The sequence below is a fragment of the Oryzias latipes genome, chromosome 15 (genome assembly GCF_053564925.1).
Source record: "Oryzias latipes strain Hd-rR chromosome 15, Olatipes_Hd-rR_3.1".
Taxonomy (NCBI): Eukaryota; Metazoa; Chordata; class Actinopteri; order Beloniformes; family Adrianichthyidae; genus Oryzias; species Oryzias latipes.
The window spans coordinates 14,211,097-14,232,500 of NC_136251.1; the positions used below are offsets into that span (position 1 = coordinate 14,211,097).

The 21,404-nt window shown below is 42.5% G+C and overlaps 1 protein-coding gene and 1 long non-coding RNA gene across 3 annotated transcripts in view; one reads left to right on the forward strand and one right to left on the reverse strand.

Moving 5' to 3' along the window:
- The window catches only part of LOC144984127 (uncharacterized), a 48,836-nt gene that overhangs the window by 5,721 nt on the left and 21,711 nt on the right, over positions 1 to 21,404 (reverse strand). The gene's annotated exons all lie outside the window — the stretch shown is intronic.
- On the forward strand, positions 2,019 to 17,608 carry LOC105355766 (protein FAM161A). Of its 2 annotated transcripts, XM_078931806.1 has the most exons (9): positions 2,019 to 2,373; positions 4,720 to 4,985; positions 5,192 to 5,368; positions 5,439 to 7,309; positions 8,540 to 8,664; positions 8,806 to 8,922; positions 9,030 to 9,057; positions 9,200 to 9,283; positions 9,388 to 10,527. In XM_078931806.1, exons 1-4 carry the CDS (start codon positions 2,299 to 2,301, stop codon positions 6,235 to 6,237), a joined length of 1,317 nt encoding a protein of 438 aa, XP_078787932.1. In that variant the 5' UTR covers positions 2,019 to 2,298; the 3' UTR covers positions 6,238 to 7,309; positions 8,540 to 8,664; positions 8,806 to 8,922; positions 9,030 to 9,057; positions 9,200 to 9,283; positions 9,388 to 10,527. The 2 variants fall into 2 exon arrangements, with proteins under 2 accessions (XP_078787932.1, XP_078787931.1); XM_078931805.1 differs by lacking the exons at positions 2,019 to 2,373; positions 4,720 to 4,985; positions 5,192 to 5,368 and having other exon boundaries at positions 7,041 to 7,309; positions 9,388 to 17,608.

A 21,404-nucleotide genomic window follows, 5' to 3' on the forward strand; every position in this document is an offset into this window, starting at 1 on the left:
ATGGAAATTGTTGGACCCATTCCCCCAATTTAGGGATCCCAGTCCTAAGTAGTTCAGTTCTGCCTTTGGTATTTCTTGATCTTCCCATGTTCCTTCTCATATTCGATTTATTTTTTTCTTGAAATTGCTGCATCTATCACAACAGCTTCCTTCCTGTCCAGCACCACTATGTGCGGTCTGTTAGGCATTATGGTTTTCTCTGTAACTGGAAGCCCCAGGAGAATTTGGCTTGGTCATTCTTGGTGTACAAGTAGATAAAGGAAGGCTGTAAAATGTAATTAACAGCAATGTTTTACAAATCCAAAATGGTTAGCTATTTGATAAAAATTCAGGTTTTAAAATGAGAGTAAAGATTAAATTAAAAACAATTACTATAATAAATACAAGAGTCTAAATATAACTGCTGTTTAAGAATAAATCTCATATCTAGTCTTTTTCTCTTTTTTCAGCTTGTATTGTTACAGAAGAAATTCTTGCATAATCAAGTCCAGAAAGAGTCCCTGTTTTTGAACTTCAAGTGAATTCTGTTTTCTTTCATTTGAGCTTTTAAGAAGACAGGGAGAGAAGAAAATGCAAGACGACAGGAGACAGATGAAGTGAGGATGAGGAGAAAGCAGAGTAACAGGATTAACAGATCTTTGGCACCACTCTGCTTCACCTGTCCTTTTCTAAAACTCCTCCTTGGAGACAGAAGCTGTAACATTTTTAAACCTTTATTTTCATGCAGGTTAACATGAAAGAGACATAACTTCAGTTATAGGAAACACTGACAAAACTCAACAATTTGGGGTAAAAACATACATTTTTAGCTTGATAGACAATATTTTGCTTTTACGGCTTCAACGTAATAAACATGTAATTTATAATAGAAGTAAAAATTAAAGTTACTACTTGCCTCCACCCTTGCAGCCCCCTATCTACCTGCCCTCACTGGCTGAGCGGCTGCTATACAGATCGCTCCCTCTCTCTGGTCTTAGCTGAATGTGGCTAATTCATAAAAAAAAAAACCTTTATCAAACTGGAGGCTTTTTTGTTTATTATCCCAAACAACCATTTTATTTTTTGGTCACCTGGGGGTGACGAATCAGTCCATGCAGTTTTTAGAGGAATCTTTAAAAGTAAACTTTTGGTTTTCCTAGCAACGGAGGTTTTTTGTTAGCCACGCCCACATTCCTCTCATGTTCATATTGTATGTCACATTGTTTTTTTCAGCTGGAGCTGAGCATTTTCACAATTTTCCAGAAAATAATGTGCGAGCAACAGGGATACGCCATTTTATGAGGTTGCTACGCTATCTGCACTCTACAACTGTTAATTTCAACAATTTTTTCCCCCAAGCAGCTTCCCAGTGATTCTCAAGGAGATAGGAGGTGATTTTAAATTAGTAGGTGGGCCTGAAAGGGATTTTTCTTTTTTTTTTTTATCTAAGATGTTCTCCTGAGTTCAACAAAACTTCAGTTTTGATGTGGACTTACCTGGTGGCATGTGTGTGAAAGTTTTCTTTTCCTGTATGGTGCAAAAATGTGAAAGTTGCACCATTTCCCACTTGGACACTAAATGGCCACCAAGCCATTGGTTCTGTGGCCATCCCAGAATACTTCACAACTTTCCCTGACATGTGTGTTTTGGTTTTGTTTGTGGATTTTGAAATGTTTTTATTTGAGCCCCAGAGGAGATTTTGACCTCACTCATTTTTTTTGACTGTTTGACTCCTGCTGCGATGTCATCATTTTTCTGCTGATCTTGCTGAGATTAGGGTTTTTTTTTGTGTGAACTCTTCGCAGAAATGCTCAGTAGGAAGAAGAACTGCGAAAACAATATAATCTTTGCTGTCGGCGACTGCTGCAAGCCATCATAATAATTGGGAGATATATCATTTATTCAAAGTCTTTTTTTGTGTTACATATACTTCAAATTCAGAGAACAAAAAATTATAGACTTTTCCTTAACAGAAAAAAACGAAAAATGCTTTGAAGGTGAAATTGTGGGGACACATGAGAATCCCCCCCCCCCCCCCCCCCCATGTTCTTAAAGGTTAAACACGACTGTGTTCATGTTGTTTGGTCAGAAAGCAGCTGCTCCATCCTTTAAGAAACTTAACATCTTAACCTCACTTTGAATAATCAGGTCTGCATGTAAAAAGCCACTGAACCATCTGGAGCGCCTGCACAGCCCTATAAACCTATAGCACCCCCCCATGGTAAGAGGATCCAGGCGGGGTGTGCGTTAATCTCCCTTAACTGAGTGTGTGTCAGCGGGTCAGTCCAGACTCTGGACTCCACGGAGGAAGCTGCAGTCATGTTCCGCTCAGCCGCTCTGGAGAGCAGGGAGCTGCTGGCTCTGTTTGGAGGTGGGGGCCAGAGCTTTGAAGAGGTAAAGCTGGAAACACGCTCTTCATGAACAACCTCACAGTTTGCTGCAGGTTCATTTTTCAGGAAGCCTGAAGATCTTCCATGTGGCAGCGATGCGTGGATGCTAAAACATGAACCCAACAGCTCTGCTGATTTTGGTCTTCAGTTCAGCAGAAAGTGGGTCTCAGACCAGAGTCTTGAACTTTCAGACTTTAAGGACATCACTGTTGCCCATAGTGTTCACACTGGACAAGCAGGGAGGGGCTTCTTTTTCTTTAACTGTCTGCTACCCATGTCGATGCGGTATAAATCTGGTGAATCTTGCTTTTCTTTCACAGCTCTATTTCAATTTATGACAGAGTTGGTATCATAGAAACAAACTGCAACCATTAATTTTTCATCCATGATGAGTTTTCAAACGGTTTGAACTTTTGTGAATTAAAAGGGACACCATCCAAATGTTTACTACCAAATCCAAGTCACTGATTGGTCAAATTTTGACCTGTTATAACTTTCAACGCGTGTTCAATAGCTGCATGTTTTGTACGTAGAGCCCAGAAACTGTCCCGGAAATGTATGTAGCTATGCATGAACTTGATTGACAGCCCAAAAAATGTGTTTCAGATTTATTCAAAGAGACTTTTCATTAGAAGTGGCTGTTTGTGTGTTTCCGTAACTTTAGATAGAAAAAAGATTCTGTTTATTAATTTTCCTTGCTGTTGTTTTGTCTTTGGAAGCAGAGAAATGCTCATTTAAACTACTTAATTTAAAACGTGACTTTATTCTGACTTATAGCTCAGCAAAAACTCACAATAACATTATTTCAATTTATAGTTATTATTCTGATTTAAACACAATGTCAGACAGGCTGTATCAAAGTGAGATAAAATAGATTTTAAAATCAAACCAGTTTCTTTTTGTCATTTCTAGGTAACATTTCTTTATTATTTAGACAGAATTACCTACATTTTTTCTAAAATGGAGTCCGTTCAATAATTGTTGTCTTGTCTGCAGTTTAGTATTAAATCTCAAAGCCATTGTGGCTTTGAGATTTGCACTAATAGTTTGTGTGATTGATTGAATAAAATATTTCACACTAGTTGGTTTTTAAGGCATAAGTATGCGTGTGTGAACACTATCTGTATTGTGTACATGTTGACATGTGGTCATTATTGCAGCTAACCGGTGTGTTTATAACATTTCAGTGTGCGTGTGGACAGGCCCCGCCCTTTGAGATTTGCATTACATCTGAACCTTACCGTATTGATAAACATCCAGTAGCTTGTTGCTTCATGCTGCTTTATGGTTTTATTCCCCCCCCCCCTCCTATTATCACCTTCCTACCCCCCCAACATCCTCTCTCTTCTTCCCTCCTTTCCTTTTCCGTCCAGTCCAACACAAAAGATTTTCAAATATGATTGAAATTAATAAAGTTTGGCCTTGATTACAAAAGGGGTTTATTCAGACATACCTCTGGTTTGTCTGAAGATTTATAACCCCTTTTGTTAAAGTAAAATACGTCCAACACAAGAGGCCTTCAGTTCTCATCTGTCTGCCCAGCTGTTGGACAGGACAAGTTAAAAAAAAAAAAAAAGAATCTCAAAGACATTGTGATGGTAGTGGTGGTGATCACTTGCCATCCCTGAATCCACTTATAAACTCTTTTTATTGTCAGCGAACTGGCACCGCTAACATGTATGCCAATACAGGGGGACGAAGTTTACTCCTATTTGCTGTGAGATCCACAGTTCAGGGACTGGCACACTTCTGCTGGGGGTCACTGATCACAGCTACCAAAAAAAGCAGAATTTTGGAGCCAGAGTGTCACTGATACATCTAAGCTGCCGTGGTATGCAATTTTGTTTCAGCTCATGGAATTGTGCCGATTACACCTAAAGGACAAAGAAGAGAAAAGCCATTGTGCTTTTACATTAGTTAAAGTGCATAAATGCACTTTTGTGCATTTATTCTTGTAACTCTGCTGCCTAAGACCAGATAGTAGTTTGGTTGCTTTGCTGTAGCAGGAGCTAATGCAGCATTCAACCCGACAGCTGAAAGTGCAAAGCTCCCTGGAACACAAGCTATCAAGAAGAAAGAGTTCCACTCCAGCTTTTTAGACCACAGATTTGGTACGGAGCATAAACCAGCAGCAGGAATCCTGCATATTCATGAGCCAGTTTTTAGGCTCAAATCGTTCCATCATGTAGAACAAAAACTGCACATGTAAAATGAAGAGATAAACAAATTTGACATAATTTTCAGAATATTTTGTAAAATTTTGGTTCCAGCTGATCATGGATGGAAATATCAGATGAGAAATAATCCTCATCCTGCAGGATTAATTCATCCCAGCGCTGTGTCTTTGCAGGAGTGCGATGTGGATTCGGACAGCAGTGAGGAGAGAAGAAATGTCTGCAGCTCCGTGTCTCTGGAAATCCATGGCCTCCAGAGGGAGCAGGATGTTTACTTCTCCAACCAGGAGTACTACAGGAGGCTGGAGGAGCTGAAAAGCACCCACCTGAGGAACATGGCAGAACTGGAAAAAATGTACATCAGCCAGGCCAAAGCCAGACACGACGAGGAGGCCGGAGGGATCTGGAGAGGAGTGAACCTGGACGGAAGATCATCTTCCAGGTGAGCGGCTGATCATGTGTGGAAAAAGTACATCCTCACAGGAATATGTCATGTTCCTGATTACATATCAGACCAGCATGTTCTTTAGATGTGGTTCTCGCTGCGCTGAAGGAGCTAAAAGGAGCCTCTTTCCTCCTCACATCCTCCTCAGTAACAATACAAAAGGTCACAGCAGATCTGGGTAAACATTTTTTCTCTAACATCAGGAGCCCAAATATCAGCTTTCCCTGCAGCGGTCCAACCAGGAAGCTGCAAAGGATCAACTCCCAAGAGGAGCTTGACTTCCATGAGTCGTCAAGTGGCTCCGACCATTCGGACTTCTGTGGAGAAGACAGTGGAGGGGAGCTGGGCTGGGCGCCAGGTCCTGCTGGAGCCTTTGGGAGGTTGGTCAAACATGAAACTTTTAAATTCTAATTTACATGAATTTACACTCACAATTTGATCATTTCCTAGAAACATTCTACGCAGCCCAAACCAAAACACAACTCAAACGCAAATCAGAACCAGAGCCAAGGCCCCTGGTCCAAAACCACAGGGAGGAGTGTCCCATCCAACCGGTGCCAGGGGCCGCTCCAAGGTCACTGTGCCCAAGCCGTTCCAGATGATGCTCAGAGAGGAGGAGAAGAAGAAGCACCAGGTGCGCACACGCTCAGAGATCGAGCTGGAGAACACGCTGCTCAGACAGGAGCTGGAGGAGCTGCGGGAATGCCAGAAGAAGTTCAGGGCGACGCCAGCTCCGGCCCACATCCACCTCCCTCTTTATGAGGTCATCAGCCGCCGCCAAAAGAACATCCGTGAGAACATTCGGGGATCTGCTGCTGTCTTCCCAAAACCTTTCCACTTCTTGGAGAGAGAAAAAAGGAAGAGGGAGGCCAGGATGGAGGCCGAACTGGGGACCTTCAGTCACAGGGAGGAGCGGCGGGCCTTCAGTGCCAGAGCCATGCCCAGCTCCGTGTATGGATCCACAGCAGACACCAGGAAGTCCAGCAGCCGTCAGCAGCCTCAAAGCTTCTGCACTCTGGAGAGGGACGTGACCGACGGCCAGAGCGACCAGAGCTCCGACCTGGAGGACGACTGCAGGCCTCAAAGACCTTCATCCTCCAAGGCGGTGAAGAAACACATAGAGCTGTCCATCGAGATGGTGGGCGACAGGGAGTGGTCCCCGTACAAAATCCCCATGAGGAGCGTCTGCGCACCCCAGCAGCTGCAGGGATCAAGCTTTAAAGACAGGAGCCAGCACACCAGCCTGTGATGGACAGTTCTAAGCAGGAAGGGGGGGGGGGGGTCTTCATACAGTCTCAAATGTAGTAAACAGTGCAACTCTGTGTCCTGTAGTGACTTGCAAGCTCTTTTGTCAATAAAGATGGTGGTTTTTGAAGAATTTGAGCGAGTTTTACTTTCTTTTCCTCCAGTGGAAAGAACAGTAATCAGGTTTGTCAGTGTGCCCTCCCATCACAACTCAGAAATCTCAGAGACGAGTCCGCTTTCATGTCCTAAAGAATCCATTAGAGGTGTAACAACTCATTTAAACGACAATTTGATTCATTTAGTTAATTTGAAGTAGCCGTCTCAGAACAGTAGCGTCTGCTCAGCGCCTCTGAGAAGCTTTTGTTATTTTGCCTGAACATGTGCAGAAACGGTTTCATGTTTTTGATTGTTCTGTAAATGATACTGTTGGTGCCGTTTCAAGATAGTAGTGCTGAAATCAACAAAGATTTTTTGGAGATGTGGACATTACAAGGCAAAGATGCACGAATAGATAGATAAAAAAAAATCAAATTTCTTCTTCGGTTCCACCTGCAGCAAGGTTTTTGGGTTTTCAACCATGGGTGATATGAAATTAAAAAAACACCTTATGAATAGTAAAATAAAGTAAAATATGTTTTAACTCAAAGTATAACATCAAAAGTATTCATTCAGATGTCCAGGTTACACGTACAATGTTTTCTAATGCAGGCATTTACGTTCATTAGTGGTTCACAGTAAAGGCACACGTTGTTCTGAAGATGCGCATGCGCAAAATACCTGTGCACGGAAGAACTGCTTAAAAAATAAAAAATAAAGAATCAGAGAAGTTTCATCATCCTTGCATTTACCCTGATCTGCAGCACGGTGGCTCTGTTAGCTATAAACCTAGACAAAGTCACACAGGTGACATCGCGTGGAGGTGTGTGTGTTAAAGTTAAAGAGTCCCGTGCCGCTCAGTCGTCCTGCACGTCTCACGCGAGGGGCTTGTGTCTGCAGTCCAGCATCATTCTCTCTCCAGTGTTCCGAGCCGACCAGAGGGAACATGATGCGGAAATATTTCTTCCTGCTTCTGTTCGGTAAGAAAACCTTTGAAGAAGTTATTTTCTGTTGAAATGATTGGCTCGCCGACTCGCGCTCAGTCGGTATAGTTTGTAGTGGAAAACAATTACGATCCGATTAAACATATTAATGTTTAGCAGCGTTCTGCGTTAGTCTGCCGCTGTTTGCTGATCTGAGAGGACCTCACTGTAATATTTCATCATCTGCGGAGGAGGAACAGGGGCAAGTCGCCTTATTATTAGACATGTAGAGCCCGTTAGGTGGACGGGAAACCAAAGGTTTGCCTATTGTGAGGCTATTGTAAGCAAATCTGAGCTGGGAAGTGAGGGCGCATGGTGATAATAGTAGTTTGTTGATCTCTTATCATTTTGAGGTCTATTATAAAAACTTGTTTTTAATCTATAGCAGTGCAGAAACAAATGTATACGTCACGGTGTTAATACTTTTAATTAGAGTTTATGTCAATATGAGTTTTAGCTACACTTTAGGGTTTGAGGTTTATAGAATTGCAATCTGGTTTGTTTACAAGGATCTGAATGGTGACTGCGGAAATCCCCTTTCTTGAAAAATCTTCCAGCATTTGGAGATCCTGATAAAACATGTAACAAAAAAAATCTGAAACCATGGTGACAAGTAATGCCAACAGCTGATCCTTTGTCTTTGTCACTTGCTCCCCGTTATGGGGCATGCCCTCTTCAGTTTATCTGATCTGGACTTGAGGTGCTGTGCCTCCTCTCTGCAGGCTGCCTCAATGCTGAGATTTAGTTAGATCAGCTCTTGTGGGTTCTCCTTCAAATGTTTGGGTTCATTTCTGAATGAAGTGTCTCCAGCAGCATTGGTGTAAGATGTCGCAACATCCTCACTTTTTCCTCACAGAGAGAGGACTTAATCTGTCGCAGGAGGTTAGAGGGCAGAACACATAAAGCAACATTTGGTGCAAATATCTCAGCTGAATCTTTGCAAGTTTTTGTCTCCTATTTACAAAAAAGTGTGTTTTTTTAAGAGTCTTCTGGTCATCAGGTCCAAAACTCAGACTTATATTTAAGCTTGGCATGTTATGGCCAGAGGAACAAATCCGGAATATTCCCACTGTTGATGATCTACATGTGCCCACAAGCAGGTTAAGCCTAAACCAGGACGATCAACCAGTTTGTCCTCTAGTTTTGGTGCATCGTCTGCAAGCATGTAATGCAATGAAAAAAAATTTTTTTTTGTTGCTTTTGAGTTTTCTGCTTTGTTTCCTACAGGTTGGTTTCTGGTACGTTGCCAGTCAGGAATCCCCTGCAACGTCACTCAGACCCCAAAGGGGACACTTTACCTCTTGAATATCACAGCACCTGACTGGATTTACAACTGGAGCAACAAATCCACAGTACGTTTTTCCGTTTCCTTCATGTTACAGTTTAATGCGGGTGGTAGTTTGAAAGCATGCTCACCAAAGTGCTGTTCTGCAATGCAAATTTCAGTATTTTATTAAAAACTGACTTGAACTTTAATTACCTTTGGATTTTAGGTCCTCAGCACGAACAAAAAAAAGATGGATGGGGTAGTTTTAGACTCCAGCTTCAATAGTCTCCTCACAATTCCCTGCTATGAGGAAGTGAAGTATCTCTGCCTCTGCAAATCCAAGGTTTGTCTGATCTGTTGATACAGGCCCACTGAGGACCTAGATGTACATCATGAACACAAAACATCATTTGGATTCAAGTGTTTCGCTTCTTCTGTCTCTCTGTCCAGAATGAACCAACCACTGCCACATGCAAGAGTGAGTATTCCTTTTCCTTTATTCAAGGGACTATTACACTCCATGTGACATTGTTCTGCTTTTATTCTTGTGGCTTCATGTACCATCAGAGCAGACGGACAAACTTTTTTCTGACTTTATCTTACTTTTGCCTTTTTGACAGCCTCCTGCCCTGTATCTTCTCCAAGGAATGGTGGTGAGGAATCTGACCGTTCAGAAATTCATCATCCTGCTCTGTCAGGTTCAGGTAAAACATCATAATGTATAATGCCATCTAGTGTTTGGTGGTTTCATTAATTTAAAGAGTGGCTATTCTTTATAATATATTTATACAATATTTTTGTCTTGTAGAAACTTCTCCAAATCACATTGTGGTTCCTGTGACCGTCTTCTTCCTGCTGATTGTTGCAGTCGTCTTCCTTGTTGTCTAAAGGTACCTTCAGAGGGAAACAAGCATCACTGCACCTGATTATCAGATCCAAATAACCTTTTTTTTGTTTGTTTACAGAAAAATAAGGGTAGACGAATCAGAAGTGCTTCCTCCTGAAAATGTAATGCTGGACATATAAAGTTCATCAGGAGCTGTAGAGCATATAAGCCAATTTTCAAGTTTTCAAGGTTTTAGTCTCCCTTTTGTTTGAAAAGGGCTTTTAAAACCAGCATCTCATCAGTCCTGCAGTTAAACTTGCATGAATGAAAACCTGTATTTAAAGGAAATTTAATTTTTTTAGTGCCTTAAAGCTTTCAACCTTTTATAAAGTCAGTTTTGGGTCATGTGAACTGGTGCTTATGTAACGAGTGTTAAGTTTATTAGTGTAATTCCACCAAATCCATGGTAAACTGCCGTTTTCATACATTTGCACCAGAGTATTTCATCTGTCTGAGGGTACTTGAACTCACCACGAGCACGCTAGCAGGTGCTAATGAACATGCGCACTTAGACTGCTGGGAGCCGTGGCTGAGGTAAGACGTGAATCGCCGAGTGTCCACCCTTATTAGTTTTATTTCTTTGTAAATTGTTCATTAGTGTGTTACACTCATAACTCACAAAGTTGGGAATCGTGTGGTGTCAATTTTACGTAATTTGTGTTTTATTTATTTTTGGCTGCTCTATATCAGCAGATCTGCACTGCTTCGCGTGAACTAGTTGAGGTTCGCGCCATTTTTCTTTGATGTTTAAATTAACTTTTCTTTCTTTTTTGTTCATTTTTCAATTGTTTAAGGGGGAAAAAAATCACACAGAAGAAACTCCAGACAGCATTCTGAATTTGTATTTTCTGTTAACCAGGTACGGTGCAGTTTTCTCTTTTTATCGTGTTCTTTTTGTATTACTTTACATGCTGTGGGGGGAGGTGCTAATAAGCATGAGCACTGAGACTGCTGGGAGCCGTGGCTGAGGGGGAAAAAAATCACACAGAAGAAACTCCAGACAGCATTCTGAATTTGTATTTTCTGTTAACCAGGTACAGATTAAAAGAGTTTGACTCGGCATCCAAGTGTGGTCTCTCATTCGCCTGAACACAACGCAGAGCGGAAAACTCCACCAGTTACATTGGTGCCGTGACCCGGATAATAATAATCCAGACGTTGATGAATGTGTTTCTGATGGGGCGGTTAATTCGAATGTGGGTTTTGGGAGGGGATGGTTTAAAGATGTTACTGAGACTCCCCAGGTAGGAGCGTTAAGAACGCCGAGGTTGAGCTCTACTCGTGTAAACCCCCCCTTACATGTTACAAACTCACAAGACACAGACAGAGCTGAGCTCAGCATTTTAATATCTGACCTGGCTAATCAGATTGGTCAGTCTATTGCTGCTCAGATTCAGAACAATGTTGGGAGTTCTCCTTCACAGTCCCACAGCAGTTTTCAAACAGCTCCAAGTCATCCTGAGCTGAACCTGTCTGGTGTCAAACTTGTAATGCAGTCTGATGTTAAGGAACCACCAATATACAGAGGTGATGGGAGTGACAAATGCTCAGTTTATGAGTGGGTTCAGATGGTAGAGCTTTTTCTGTCTAAGAAAGAATTTCCAGTTCAACAACAGAAAACTGAAGTTTTAACTAAGTTGTTGGGAAAAGCTAGAGATGTAGTGACTGTGACTTTACGTAATCTTCCATTGACTGACGACTCTCAAACACCTGCTGTTATATTCGACTTATTAAAGCAGCACTTTGGTGAGCTAGCCTACTCTGCTATGCCCATGGCTGACTTTTATGACACCAAGCCACTCCCCACCGAAAGTGTGATGGACTACTGGATCAGGCTGAACAAGGCCATCGACGTTGCTGATGAATGCCTGCGGAGACAAGGTAGAAGTGTGGTGGACCCAGGCAGGGAGGTGTCTATGATGTTCATTAAGTATTGCCCAGACCCAGTCCTTGCAAACAGGCTGAGTTTTAAATCTGCAGAAGAATGGACAACTAGTGAGGTTCAGGAGCGCATCACCATGTTCCAGCGGGAGAGTCGGGCTAGAAACCGCCAGTTCTCCACCTCGCCAAGGGTTGTGACTAGTTACCCCCAATCTGCAGCTGCTGGTGAACATGCATGTGGACCAACAGAAAAAGCAAACATAACTTCCAGTGCTCAACTGTCAAGCATGCAGGCTCTGCAGCAGTCAGTCCCTTTGCTGCCGTCATCTGCCCCACCCACACCACAGTTTTCTTCTGACCCAACAATGAATGCTTCTACCCCTGTCTTGAACCAATCTTTGCATTTGGAGGGTGTACGCTCTCTGACACGGTTATTGGACTGTTTGGTCGCTCACCACACTCCAGCATCATCAGGTTCAGGTCAGCATGCAGCCCCTGATCGCTTTCCAAGATCCTGCAAAATATGCGGTGATGCGGCTCACTCGACTCTTTCACACTGTAGAAGAAACAATCTTTGTCTGGCATGCTTCTCTCCTGGACACTGGAAAAAGAACTGCCCAAGACGGAACCAACTGCCTTTACAGAACCGTACTCAGACCTGTGCTAACCAGACCCAGCCTTCGGGAAACTAGGACACTCACGCTCGGAGAGGGGCAGTGTGAGTGATGAACCAAAAACCCTCATTGCTGAAACAGATCTTGAGCTTGTCTATGTCAACGCATGCTCCATCGCTCCAGAGGGATACCAAGTTGTAGTTCAAAAGACAACAGAGGTTCCAGCCTTTAGCGAGTTATTCTATGCCCAGGTTCAGGTTGACAATGTTGAACTGAGAGGCATGATTGATTCAGGGTCTATGGCTTGCACAGTGAGTGAAGGAGCAGTACACAAACTGTTGGAGGCAGGAGCAAAGATTGGAGATCCAAAGTCGGCAGAGCAAGTTCTTCTGGTCGGTTGTGGCGGTAAGCAGACTCATCCAAGGTGTATATATGACTTTACGCTCACTATCTATGGGATGAGGTGCATTGTTCCTGTCTTGGTTGTTCCTGGCCAGAGAGATGACCTCATTATTGGTTCAAACGTTCTGAAGAAGTTGATGAGTGTTCTTAAGAATGACTGTGGGTTTTGGAAACATGTTTCCAACGACTGCAAACACTCTCTTCCTGAATATGAACATTTCCTTGACATGATGTCCTGTTCAGTGAGATGGAGGGGGGCGGACGCTCCTTCCCTCATTGGAACAGTAAGGTTGCCTCGTGCAGTTACTCTTCTTCCACAAAAGGAACATTTGGTGTGGGGGAAACTCCCAACCTTCTCTCCTGTTTCACCAGGCAGCACCATCCTGGTAGAGCCCTGCTCTTCTAGAGCCAGACCCAGGAACATGTTGGTGGGACGTCTCGTCACCTCCATGTATGGAGACAGATGGGTTCCTTTGAAGATTACCAACCCTCTTACCAGACCGGTCATTCTCAGACGAAATTCCAAAGTTGCTGATGTCTCGACATGTGTTGCCATTGAGGATTTCAGCCTGAGCCAGAATCATTGCACCAGTGAGGTTCGAGATTCAGAATCCCAACCTAGACCATCTGTCTCACAAAATGACCTTAAAGCCAAGCTGAATGAACTGGGATTGAGGGAGCTTGACATCGACTCCTGTCAGGCTAGCTCTCGCTCAAAGGAGAAACTCGTGGAACTGATAGAGCAGTATGAAGACATCTTCTCACGTCATCCCCTGGATTGTGGTGAGGCACAGGGTTTTGTTCATCGCATCCACCTGACAGACGAACGACCCTTTCGCATGCCATATCGCAGGGTGCCTCCAGCTCATTACCAAAAGCTACGTCAGGTTCTGACAGATATGGAAGAGAAGGGAATCATCCGCAAATCAGTTAGCGAATATGCATCTCCTCTGGTTATGGTCTGGAAGAAGGATGGAAACTTACGTATCTGTACGGATTTCAGATGGCTGAACGCACGGACACTAAAGGATGCACACCCGCTCCCTCACCAGGCTGACTGTCTAGCAGCTCTAGGCGGCAATACGTTTTTCAGCACAATGGACTTGACATCAGGGTTTTATAACGTCCCCATGTGTGAAGAAGACAAGCACTACACCGCTTTCACTACCCCTGTTGGGCTATACGAGTACAACAGAATGCCCCAAGGACTCTGTAATAGCCCTGCATCATTCATGCGCATGATGTTGAATATCTTTGGAGACCTCAACTTTACCAGTCTACTCTGTTATTTGGATGATCTGCTAGTTTTTGCTTCAACTGAGGAAGAAGCTCTTCAAAGACTGCATGTTGTTTTCCAGAAGCTGAGGGATAACCATCTCAAGCTGAGTCCAAAGAAATGCCATCTTCTGCGCAGATCTGTCAAATTCTTGGGACATTTTATTGACCAAGAGGGAGTATCTGTGGATCCTTCCAGAGTGGCTATGATCTCCAACATGCCCAAAGAGTCTCTGATGGATGTTGATGGTTCTACCCCCTCCGTAAAAAAACTTAAGTCCTTCTTGGGGGTGGTGTTTTTTTTTATCAGAGTCTCATCCCTCGGTGTTCAGCTATTGCAAAACCTCTGTTCGCTCTCACGGCTGGACAGAAGCGGAAGAGCAAACACCCTCAAATGAGAAGAGGAGTCGGGACATTCAGGAAATTGACTGAAGCGGACTGGACTCCAGCTTGTGATGAGGCTTTTGAGAAGCTAAAGAGTGCTCTCTTGAACTGTGCTGTGATGGCCCACCCAGATTTCAACAGGCCCTTTATTCTCTCTGTTGATGCATCCTTAGACGGCCTTGGTGCAGTTTTATCTCAGCTCCCTGTTGGTGAAGATAAAGCCCGTCCAGTTGCATTTGCTAGCAAAACCTTAAGCAAATCGCAACAACGATACCCTGCTCACAGACTCAAGTTCATGGCCCTGAAGTGGAGCATCACAGAGAAATTCAGTCACTGGCTTAAGGGGCACAAATTCACAGTATGGACCGATAACAATCCTTTGGTCCACGTGCTCACCAAACCAAAGTTGGATGCTTACGAACAACGGTGGGTGGCGAAGCTTTCAGCCTACGACTTTGACCTGAAATACATCCCAGGTCCTAAAAATGTTGTGGCTGATGCTTTAAGCCGTGAACCCTTTGCCTCACCCGTCAGTGACAGACTCTTGAAGGAACCATACAGCAGATTGATCCAGGAAGCTGATGGGGCTGAGGTTAACATGGTGCAAGATGCTTTCAGACTCTGTCTCCAACATAACCAGGAAGTTCAGCTCTTGCACACCACCATCGTTCCCACCCCAAACTCAGTTCATTCTCCAGAGGTTAAGGCAGTTTTCCAGCACCATGATCACTGGCAAAGAGGTGCAGAAACTCAAGCTGTTTGTCTCCTTCAACATGTGCAATCACTGCAGCACACCGATCCTGAGCCTCTGTCGTCTTTCACCTTGAGTGAAATGGAGGACAGTCAACGACGGGATGTCACAGTCTCAAAGCTGCTGCCATTTCTCATCCGCAAAGTGCGCCCCTCGAGACGTGAAAGGTCTGGATTTAATCCCAGCCAACTAACTCTGTTGAAATCCTGGGAGAGACTCGTGGTCAGAGATGGACTTCTGTATAGGGAAACTAAAGATCCAGCAACCAAGATGAAGAGGCACCAGTTTGTCCTACCCACTAATCTCAGGAAGAAGGCCTTGGAAGGTGTCCATGATTTAGCTGGTCATCAGGGCCAGGCTAGGACTCTCCATCTTTCTAGGCAGCGGTTCTTTTGGCCATATATGGAACGAGACGTCTCTGAATATGTCCGGTGTTGCCCACGTTGTGTTCTTGCCAAGACTCCAGAACCAGCCGCGCGTGCTCCGCTAGAGAGCATAAGGACCACTGCTCCAATGGAGTTAGTCTGTATTGACTTTTGGTCAGCGGAGGACAAGAACAAGCGTTCTGTGGAAGTGTTAGTTGTAACCGATCACTTCACGAAGATGGCCCATGCTTTTCCTTGTCGCAACCAGTCAGCGAAACAAGTTGCCAAAAAGCTCTGGGATAATGTGTTTTGCATTTATGGCTTCCCTGAGCGCATCCATTCTGACCAGGGGGCCAATTTTGAAAGCGAACTGTTGTCTGAACTCCTGCGTCTGTCAGGTGTGGCTAAGTCTCACACCACTGCCTACCACCCTATGGGCAACGGAGGAACAGAGCGTTTCAACCGCACATTAGGCAACATGGTCAGAGCACTCCCTTTAAGAACAAAGCAGGAGTGGGCTCAGCAAATCCAGACATTGACGTTTGCTTATAATGCCACTGTCCATGAGACTACAGGGTTTGCCCCTTTTTATCTAATGTTTGGTCGTGTTCCCCGTCTTCCTGTTGATATAGTGTTCCGGTCAGTTCTTCATGACTCTGATGTGACTGATTTCACCACCTATTCAGCCACACTTCTCACAAACCTTGCAGAGGCTGCAAAAGTGGCACAGCAGCACGCCGTGCATCAGCAAAAACATCAGGCAAAGGGGTACAACAAAAAAATCAAGGGTGTTGCCCTCCAGATTGGCGACAGAGTGCTCCTAGCCAATAGAGGTGAACGTGGCAAGAAGAAACTGGCTGACAAATGGGAACCTACAGTCTACACTGTTGTGGCCAGTCAACCACAAATTCATGTCTACAAAATACAGGATTCGAACGGACGCTGCAAAGTTGTCCACAGGAATCTGCTGCTTGATGTAAGCTTCCTTCCTGTTGTTGAGTCACAACATCTTGGTGTTGGAGCAACTTCGGAGGGGTGTGACACAGAAAGCGTGGATCTGAGTGACCTGAATAGCCTCCTACATGATTCTCCGGAAGAGCGGACCGCTACTTGGGTTTCGTCTGGGTGTGACAACAGCATCATCAGTGGTTCAGTGAAAACTAGTCTGGGATCAGATGCGTCTGGTTCCCACAGTGTTTTGGGGGACCTTGAAGAGGATGTTACCCCTGATCTCCCACCAGTCGTTGCCGGTGCTGACGGTGACTCACCAAGAGCTGATGTGACCAGTCCTCTGACTGACACTAGTCCCTTACTTGACTCAGGACACGAAGAATCCAACAGTGACTATAGATCTGTACCACCAGTGAGTTCAGCCCATGTTCCAGGGTACTTTGTTTCTAGAACGGGTCGCGTAGTTAAACCTGTGACCAGATTTATAGCAGTCATGATGCAGGAACCTGTGTGGGTGTGACTTACAGTTTAGTTGGGTCTTTTTCTTTTCATCTGCTGTTGATGTTTGTGTATTATGACATTTGGTTATTACTTTATTTTGACCAGTGTAATTAGGGATGTAGGCTGCATCTCTGTATTCTAAAAGGGTTAACAGACTTGATCAACCTGTTTACTTCTTTTAATCTGTTAAATCAGATAGTTTCTCTAAACTGATTCAAGAATTTGATTCTTGCGAAATTGGTCTCTGTTTCTTTGCACGAACCTGGTTCTCTGCCGATGTGTTGTGAATATTTGGTGGAATTCTAGGAGGGGTGAATGTAACGAGTGTTAAGTTTATTAGTGTAATTCCACCAAATCCATGGTAAACTGCCGTTTTCATACATTTGCACCAGAGTATTTCATCTGTCTGAGGGTACTTGAACTCACCACGAGCACGCTAGCAGGTGCTAATGAACATGCGCACTTAGACTGCTGGGAGCCGTGGCTGAGGTAAGACGTGAATCGCCGAGTGTCCACCCTTATTAGTTTTATTTCTTTGTAAATTGTTCATTAGTGTGTTACACTCATAACTCACAAAGTTGGGAATCGTGTGGTGTCAATTTTACGTAATTTGTGTTGTTTTATTTATTTTTGGCTGCTCTATATCAGCAGATCTGCACTGCTTCGCGTGAACTAGTTGAGGTTCGCGCCATTTTTCTTTGATGTTTAAATTAACTTTTCTTTCTTTTTTGTTCATTTTTCAATTGTTTAAGGGGGAAAACAATCACACAGAAGAAACTCCAGACAGCATTCTGAATTTGTATTTTCTGTTAACCAGGTACGGTGCAGTTTTCTCTTTTTATCGTGTTCTTTTTGTATTACTTTACATGCTGTGGGGGGAGGTGCTAATAAGCATGAGCACTGAGACTGCTGGGAGCCGTGGCTGAGGGGGAAAAAAAATCACACAGAAGAAACTCCAGACAGCATTCTGAATTTGTATTTTCTGTTAACCAGGTACAGATTAAAAGAGTTTGACTCGGCATCCAAGTGTGGTCTCTCATTCGCCTGAACACAACGCAGAGCGGAAAACTCCACCAGTTACACTTAGATGAAGTCTTCTTGCTGTGGAAGTTGGCAGACTCTTTGAAGCACCAGTGAGTGCTCTTTGAGCATGAAAGCAACGCAGAAGTTCTCCCACATTAGAGGAAGCTGTGAAACCCCCTGAGCTGTGGTCTAACAACATTTTGTTCACTTTTATCAACAATGTATATAAACTTCCATTATTTAAATATGTTTCTAGAAGGGGTGTAACAATTCTTTTTAACAACAATTCAATTCTCATCATAATTTGTGGTTGCTGAGGTGATTCATAATCGACATTGGTTTATTTTGAACGATCCGATTCACTGACCTAAAATGGATCCAGGACATTTTTAGCCAAAAATTAAACCAGTGTGACTGAGAGAAATACCTGGTACTGAACTGTGCAGGTGAAGTTTTCCAGCATCTCTTGAATTTGTTGCAAGATAATAAAGTGTAAATCAAATTTGTGTACAAACAAACAATATTTAATGGCAAATCCATTCACATTTTAGGGATGTTGTATTTTCAGGGAAACTACCAAATCTCAATCCAAATGGTATTTTCCAATATTGATTACCAATTTATCCCATTTTGAAACAATTTTTTTTAACGGTATAGGTTGATTTGATTAACAGCTTGACAGATTGATCTGGTTGATCCAAAAAAAGAAAAGAAAAAAATCGATGCATAGATTAATCGTTACACCCCTAATTTATATGCATATCTCTAGTAAATAAATGTATTGTATAATATGTGCAGCACTGATATTCAAAGACGTGCTAAAGATGGAGTGGAATATTTTGGTCCATTGTAGGATAATGGTGAATTTTACCCATATGAGGAATTCCTCTATTTTGTTTATTATAAATACAAAATCATGAAATATTATAGTAAATAGATAATATTGTTTATTGTATAATGAATTGTTCTATGTCCCTGTTCTGCTGAATAAAATGCTTTCCATCTTCAAATAAGTGTTCAGATTCATTAAGTGTTCAGATATATTTACAGATTATTCTAATTCAGTAACTACAATCTCAGTTTCAAACACTAAATTGGATTCTTAGCAGTTCAGGCAATAAAGAGGAGGTCATCTAATTCCACTTTCCACATAAAAAAAACTTTATATTTCTTTTATTTCTAATAAGATTATCTTTTGACTCACTGGCAAAACAAAGTGATCCAATTTGGACAAATTTGTTACATAAAGAAACTCTCATGTTATAATCTCAAAATTAACCAATAGCACAAGTAAAGACCTTTGTGGAACTGGAACAGTCAAGTGAGATGCGTTTCTGCCCTGCATATCAAGTATTATGAGTTATGTTAATTGAGAAATGGAAATATGGATTTTTTCAGATTTATAGCCTTTGCGGTGTTGTCGGAAAATGTTCTATTTCTGCCAAAAGAAAAGCTTCTCTGTGTTTGATAGTTGTTACAAAAGGTGGACAAGTGATTTGATTATAAGTAAACCCCTGAGGGGGCCTACAAGAGGTTGCACAAGCTTTACTTTACCCTTAAGGCCTGTTCACACAGGGACGAATTTGGCCGGCGAATTTGGCCGACGTTTAACGCCTCGTGACTAAACAAAGGGCACCAACGAGAGCGTGCACACCGACGCGAAAAAACGCCACGCGTAAAGCGTCAAAAAAAAAAAAAAACGCCTCGGGTTCGTTTTTTTTTTTCAACGCGTCGCGTCGAAATCTACTCGACCAATGAGAATGGCGCTTTTGCTCACGTGTCTGGAGCTTCTGAAGTTACAGTAAAACACAACTTGGGGGCGCTCACAAAACAAAACTGCCTTGCTGAGCACACATACCAGCGAAGAAGATAGACGCCAAGTAGCGTCTACACTGCCGCGAAGCAATAATGACGGACATTCTAAAACATCCCCGAACCAAGCACCAGTTGGAGCTACTGGTGCTTGAAATATTCATGTTTTCTTTGTTTGATTCTGACAAGCGGGTAAATACTTGCTCTCTTCTTCTGAGTGAAAAGCGACTTTAAGAAGCGTAAAGTTGCGCAGCGCCACCTTGTGTACAGGAGTATATCTGTTTACATTAAGCGCCATCTAATGTCAGGGAATGAAATTGCATGTTCACTCCACTCATCGTCAGCGAAAATCGCCTGGGTGTGAACACAAAAAACGTGGCGAAAAACGCTGGCGAATAACGCCTGGCGAATATTCGTCCCGGTGTGTACAGGCCTTTAGGCTGTGTCCGAATGCCCACCCCAATCCCCAACAGCTAAAAACTATAGTGTGGGACAATGTAGTGCCGTGGATTTGAAAAGCAATTCGGACACTACGCTCACTACTTTTTTTTTTTTTTAAATGGCGAATATGACGTCATCGATTTTATGAAGTGAGAATCTAATTGATATGAGCGTTTTGTGACGATCATTTATGAATCCACTGAGTTCTGAAGATGAAAATGTTGAGATTTTGTTTAAAATATACATTTAAATACATTTTTTTTGAAAAATGTTCAAACGCAATGCATTGTGGTCTAAATTCGCCAGTCTAGTGAGCATCGATGCACACTGGTTTTTCAAAGAGATGTCTGGGAAATTTCAAGGGCAGATCTTGGAATTGTAGATTCGGACAGCACTACAAAATGGCGAATTCTCTATATTGTCCACTAAGTAGTCAGTAGTGAAGGAATTCTGACACATCTTTATACAAATACTATTACAGTCATTACCAACACTATTGTTCGATTACTCTAATATTATTACATGCCTGCACACATACAGTTACAGACTTTTATAAACATTTGTTAATATACTCTCAAAAACAGATCTCTAAACAACACCAAACTGTAAATTATACAAAAAGTGATCTGTATAAAACACCACACTCCACAAAATGTACAAGTAATCTGTGCAACACAAAATTTGCCAGCCAGCAAAATATGCAAAAAGAAATTTCTACAAAACAACAAACAAAACAAAACACAAAGACAGATCCCTGTAAATGGTAAATGGCGTGTACTTTTATAGTGCTTTCTACCTTCCTCGAAGGTCTTGCGTGTTACAGTCACAAACCCATTTACACACATATTCAGACACACATTAACACATTCCACCAGAGGTTTAGTGTCTTACCCAGGACCATTTCAACACATGGGCGGGCTAGGCAGGAATTGAAACTGAAATCTTCCGATCAGAGGTCGACCGCCTGTAAAACATAAAACACCACACATTTTTTTATTTTTATTTTATTTAACCTTTATTTAGCCAGGAAAGTCCCGTTGAGATTAAAAACCTCTTTTTCAAGGGAGTCCTGGCCAAGCGGCAATAGCGACTAAAATACAGTTACATAATTACAAAGAGCAAAATAACAGGAAGTAACAAACGGATTATAAAAAAACAAGTGCATGTTAAGGAGTCAGCCTCGAGACCTCTCAGTTTAACTTTAAAAGCAACCAAAGGCTTTCTGCAGGGATTCAATGGCCTGATCAAGAGTTGATTCACAGCAATAAATAACTATCATCAGCATAAAAATGCATATTAGCATCAGATACATTTAGTCCCAAATTATTGATATAAACAATGAAACAAAAAATGATCCCAACAAAACACCACACTAGACAATTATGCGACACTACTCTCTCCAAAACACAAAAACACCACATTAAGCAATATGCAAAACCAGATCTCAACAAAACACTACACAAATTCAAATTAATTTTATTTCTATAACTCAAGGTGCTGTACATAAAAACAAAACAACACAAAAACACAAATTCCCAC

What these genes read in the sequence shown, in the direction of transcription:
- LOC105355766 (XM_078931805.1), top strand. Translation starts at nt 12,242, where the DNA reads ATGATTGATTCAGGGTCTATGGCTTGCACAGTGAGTGAAGGAGCAGTA.